The 5,822-nt window shown below is 57.9% G+C and overlaps 1 protein-coding gene across 1 annotated transcript; it reads right to left on the bottom strand.

The window, feature by feature from the left end:
• Positions 1-274: 274 nt before the first annotated feature.
• Positions 275-4,808, bottom strand: LOC124107704 (uncharacterized; the record flags this gene model as incomplete). The annotated part of the gene is made up of 2 exons (XM_058585991.1): positions 275-2,131; positions 4,669-4,808. Coding segments are annotated over 2 exons (1,448 nt in total), but the record flags the coding sequence as incomplete, so codon positions are not given.
• Positions 4,809-5,822: the final 1,014 nt, after the last annotated feature.

Here is a 5,822-nt window from a genome sequence, read left to right as displayed (position 1 = left end):
AAGCCTGCTCTGCTCCTGGTGGGCCAGAGGGACAATTATGGGTGATTCTGGTCATATCATGTGTCCACAGGACCAGCCCCACAGCCCCTGCCTGGGAATAAGACAGGCCCATGTGCTGCCACAGCCCATCTGGGCACACAGGAGCCAATACAGGGCACCCATGTGGCTCCCAGCTTGACCTCGGAGTGAAGGAACAAGGGAAGTTGGTCTAGGCCCAACCAGGGCTATGGGTGGAGGGGATCCCGGGGTACTGAGTGCGAGAGCGAGAGGAGCAGAGAGGAGGCGCAGACTGGTTTATTGCTCTATCAGCCAGAATACAGGTGCACTTCCCAACACAGACCCTGTGTCCACCCTGCAGAGCCGCTGGTGGCCACTTGGCCCTGGGTGTGGCTTTGGGGGTCTGGGTCCCATCCCTAGCCTGGGGACAGGCAAGGCTGTGCCCAGTGGGAGCAGGACACAGGCCCAAGTCCACATCTGTGTCCAGAGCCTGGAGGCTCCTGCAGGCCAGAAGGGACAACCCAGAGCTTGGTCTCTGAGCTGCCCCTGGCCAGGGCTCTCTTGAAGGACTTCAGTGCATCCAGCATTGTAGGCACTGCGGTCCTCTTTGTTGAGGACCAAAGTCCAGTGAGGTAGGAAGGGCCCAGGACAGAGGGCATGGCAGGCTGAGCCCCGAGCTCAGAAGAGCAGCGCATTGAGCACAGGTGACTGAGGTGAGCTGGGGTTCCTGAGCAGGTGCTGCTGCCCAGCAGGGTGCAGGCCCCATGCTGCAAGGATGGCACAGTAAGAGTGCCCTGGCCTCCCTGTCTTGCCAGGGTATGTGGCCTCAGCCCTGGGAGGGGCCAGGGGCCTCATCTCCATCTGGGCGAATATGCAGAGTGACAGTCTCTCCCACAGTCCCCAAGCTGACCATCTGGGTGGAAACCTCCGTCTTGAAGCTGCTCTGCCTGCCGTCTGTAGAGTGCTGGACCCGGGTGCAGGAGGAGGTCCAAGGAGCGCTGCCCACAGGCCCAGCTCGGGCCCCTCGCATGTGGAAGGACAGGTCCTCAGGGCTGTGGACCTGGGATCCTGTCCTGAAGAAGCCAGGTGGACCCACATGTCTGGGTGGGCGCCCCACGTTGAGCAGGATGGGCTGCCCCACAGTGGGCTCACTGATCTCTCTCTGGAGCACGGAGACCTCACAGGGCATGTCGTCGGAGGTGCTGCTTGCTGGGCCACGGCAGCCAAAGGTCTCCCCTGCCTGGGGTACGTAATCTTCCAGGTCAGCCAGGGTCAGCACACGACCGTTGTGTGTGAGGATCTTGGGGTCACGGCTGCAAAGGCCATCCGTGTCCTGGGGCTCCTCCACCACAAAAGGGCTCTCCCCATCACCCTCTACTCCTGCCCACTCAGTGCTGCTGTCCCTGAGGGAAGCCCCAGTCTCCTCTGGCTCAGGGCTGACTGCTCCGGAAGCAGCCCAGTCCACACTGCCCCCAGCATCCACATGGAAGACGAGGGGCTCCCCAATGCGGACCACAGCTGGGCCCTGGGCATGGGGCTCCTGGTCCAGCTGCTTGTTGTTGGAGTTGTTGGCGTTGGGGTCCCCACCTGGCGTCCCACCAGGCAGTGTGAAGAGCAGTGCCCCCATGCCTCTGGGCACCTCCCTGGCGGGAGACACAGCCTGAGGACCCGACTTCTTCACTCGGACTTCAACAGTCTCTTCAACCTCCAGCCATTTGGGCTGGGGCCCTGTGCCCCCTGGCAGGGCTCCGGAGGGGGCCTCAGCCTCCGTCACGTACAGTGTGGGCACAGTGGGCTTCCGGCCTGGCTCTGTCTCAGGCCTGTGAGGCTGCCTGGACCCCGGCAGGAACAGCAGGTCAGGGGCCAACAGAACTGGCCTCTGTGGGCTGGTGGAGCGGTGGGAAGGCGAGCGGGAGGGGGACTTGCTGGGGGACCGTCGTGGGCCACGGGGACTCTTCACCACGGTGGTGATGGTCTCCTCTCTGGTAGGGGAGAGGGCCCAAGAAGAGATGGGCACAGAGCCCAAGAAGAGATGGGCACAGAGATCTGCAGCCTCACCCAGCTCCAAGCCATCAGCACATGCCAGAGACCAAGTTAAGGTACAAACAGGTGAGGAGGGTGAGTGTGCAAACTCCTACACATGCTCTTCAGCCCCACCTGCAGAGTCCCTGGCAGGAAGCCAAGGAAACCAAGCACAGTGTTTCACATGGCTAAGCTCAAGTTCTGCTCTGCTCAAGACATGTGGAGGCACCTAGAAGGCCCGTGCTACATCACCCAAGCTGAAGCCTCTGGACACCAGGACTGCACTGTCTCCCCGTCCCCCTCTTCAGCAGGCTTTCTGCTCTGTACCTCAGGCAGGGTGCCCAGCCTGCTACCAGGAAGTGCCCGCATGCCGTGAAGTCCTTGGCAAGTGACAAGCTGCTGGCCTGCAGCCTGTGCTCCTGGCCTCTGGATCTAAGGCCAGTGAGGCCCCAGCAGGCCAAGGGGAAGACTGGCTGAACACTGAGCTCCAGATGGCCGTGTCCCCCGCCTGGCTGGCATCTCCCAAGGTGGGAGGGGCAGAGCTCAAGGCCAATAGCTCAGGAGTGCATGCTGGGAGGGACAGCGACTCTGCAGCCCTGGCCTGTCTCAGCAAGGGCCCTCAGTGGTTCTGATCCCCTTTACAGGCATGGACAGGGGGAAAGGCTCAAAAATGCCCAGATCCAAGGGTCAGCAATGCACTGGTTAGTCCAGGTCCTCCTCTGCTGCCAGTGATCCTGGCTCTAGCAGGAGCTGAGGTAAACTGGGCCATGAGCAGGGAGCAGGCTCCGGCTGAGGGAGGCAAGTCCACGGTGCTCAGCTGAGGATCTACCCATGGTCAGGACTTGGTGCTTTGACCAAGGCACTGCCTATCTCTCTCTCTCTCAGCATTTATTTTTATTTCTTGCTCTAACTTCGGGGCTCCAGGAAGAGTTGCTCCCAGGGACGGGCCCAGAGACACATGGGCACCCTCAAGGTGCACAGCAGTGATGAACCCTACATTCCCCATCCCTTGTCCAGGAGGAAGGGAATCTCCTACTCCACTGACTGGAGGGGAGGTTGAGGCTCCTGGTGGCCTATTGAGGGCCAAAGCTGAGGGGGCACAGCCTTCTCTGCAGGATGAAGGTGGGTACTTCCCAGAATGTTTCTGATCCCCAGTCCCCCTCAGGTCGCCTCTGAAGCTTCCCAAATGGGATCTGGCTCCATCTCTACAATGCTCCCCCTGTGGAGGGAAGGGAGCAATAACCTGTCTGAGGCCCTAGAACACCTGCTTGTACCCAGGATGGCACTCTACCACCCAACTGTTCCCATCTGTTGGGTGGCACAGTAGGAGAAGACTACTTTCGGGGAGAAGGGAGGTCAGGGAAGAGCTAACCCAAGGCCTCATCAATTCTGATGACAGAATTCTTCTGCAGCACAGCCACCTTCAGGCCCTTCTGGCGGCTGCTCAGCCCCTGGGGAATGGAGGTTTCTATCCTGGAGCATCCCAGCCTGTAACCTATAAAAACCTCAGCCAGTCCTGCCTACAGCTCCCCACACCTCCACCTGCATACCTCCTCTGCAAGTCTTCAGGACTGTCCAGGTCATAAGCAAGCCTATGTTCTGTGGGTTCACCCAGCTCTGATCCCCCAAGTCAGATCACCAACATGCACAGATTTTCTACAGCATGAAGGTACTGAAGGACAAAGAGCCCACGGGCATGATTCTGAGGAAATGGGCTCTCAGCTGACTTCTGGGAGCCACCCTAAGCCTCCTCACTTCCCTGAACCTCGGTTAGGCTTGGGTTAGGCTAAAATTCCTTCATTTAAAAAAATTTTTTTAGTTGTAAATGGATCTTTTTATTTTATTTCTATATTTATGTGCAGTGCTGTGGATCAAACCCAGGGCCTCACACATGCCAGGCAAGTGCTCTACCACTGAGCCACAATTCTAGCCCCTAAAATTCATTTCTTAAGCTACACTAGACACTTCAAGTGCTCAACAGACACACGTGGCTAGTGGCTGCCACACTGGACAGTGTAGAGAGAATACTCTCACCACTGCAGCAAGTTCTGTTGGATGATACCGTCCCAGACCTGGGGTACCAAGGGATAAGAGTCTGTCTCTAGCCTTCTGAGGAAGTGGCTCAGTCCCAGCCCCACCCTAGTGGTGCGACTCTGGTGAGCCATTGTGATGTGTGCAGAGCAAGAGAGCCATGACGTGTGGAGGGACCTGAGGCCACGGCTGTGTGAGAAATCTGCAAGGCACTGGTGGCCAGAAGTGAGCAAGGCTGTTAGTGCAGCCACTGCAAGTGGCCAGGACACACAGCAAGGCCCAGGAAGGTTAGTGGCATGCAGGGCACTGCAGTCCGAGGACGGGTTAGGAACACGCCTGCACTTACATGATGACGGTTTTCTTGGGGACTTTAGTCGCCTGCTCAGTGACTACAAAGAAAACAGTCAGAATAGCAAGGGTTACAGAGAAGCCAGTGCCTGGGGCTGACTCCCTGATGGCACTGCAGTGCAGCCACCTGCTGGGCTTAGGAGCACTGGCCATGTGTCCCTGGGCAGCCTGTCTCAGCTAGGAGGTCCAGTTTCCTCAGCTACCAGACGGGTGAGAGCATCTGCCCCGAGGGGCTGGGGTGTGACAGCAGGCACCCCAAGGATAGCCTACTCTCCCTCCTGAGCGCCACAGGGGCTGTGGGGAGGAGAACGAGCTGGCATCTGTTGCCCACTCAGAGGGCCCAGGCTTTTCCTCATACTGACATAAGCCTGTGAATTCCTCAAACATGTAGCCCAACATAGCCCTGAGGCCTAGGGAAAGGGAAGAGTAGCCTGTGGCCATTCAGTAGGCTACCAGCCACAATGGGGCCAGGATGGTTGATGCCTTTGCCACAAAACGAGCTCAAGTCCAAAAGGTGTCTCCAGGGGAGAGGGACACAAGAGACCTGAATGTGGACATCTGAACCCCATGCATGTGGTGAGTGTCTCCAGGGGAGCGGGCACCAGAGGCCTGCATGTGGCACATCTGAACCCCGTGCATGTGGGGGTGTCTCCAGGGGAGGGGGCACCAGAGTGATGCACATGGCACATCTGAGCCCCATGCATGTGGTGGGTGCCTGAGGTCTGAGTGTGAAGGGCAGCTGTCCCCAACTGCGTGGCCTTTCCTGGTTTTCCCAGCTGTTGCCCTTACCAAAGCCAGCCCATAGGGCCTATGCTTCCATCTTGCTGCTGGGGACTGGAGTTCCAGAAAGGATGGAACTCATCTGGAACCAGGCAGCACCTACTCCCAACCACCTTGAGCCTCTTCCCTTGGCCTCTGGGCAGGCCTGGGCTTGACTACTGCAGGCCATCTCCAGGCTCAGCAGCCCTCTCACTGCTCAACGGGAAGATGGAGGAGGTGGCCAGCAAGGCCAAGTGGCTTGTACTGGGACATGGTCCCACATCTCCTGGACCAGGGGACATTCTGCTTCACTGCACTGCAACACTGAGACAGGCTTTCCCTAGGCAACTTATGGCATTTCAAGCTTGTCTCAGATGATGAGCACAAGAATTAGACACTGTCTGTGTGTGTGTGCATTGGAGGTCACACTGGCTACGTTTGTGTGCCTGTACATGGATGTACCTTGCATACAAATGTGCACATAGGTGTACTTGTCTGCACACATATGCATGCTGACACACTGCACACACATTCACACACACAAGTGTGTATACATGTATGTGCACATCAGCACATGAACATGTGTATGCTCAGGTATGTGTGTTTATATGTGTGCATTGCTTGCACAGGCTGTGCTCAGGCGTGTGTGTGCATTTATATGTGTG

This window comes from Marmota monax, unplaced genomic scaffold (assembly GCF_021218885.2).
Source record: "Marmota monax isolate L192 unplaced genomic scaffold, Marmota_monax_Labrador192_F-V1.1 WCK01_AAM20220418_F8-fsc02141, whole genome shotgun sequence".
Classification (NCBI taxonomy): domain Eukaryota; kingdom Metazoa; phylum Chordata; class Mammalia; order Rodentia; family Sciuridae; genus Marmota; species Marmota monax.
The sequence above is the reverse complement of the archived record's forward strand: the minus strand, read 5'-3'. Positions and strand labels throughout refer to the sequence as shown.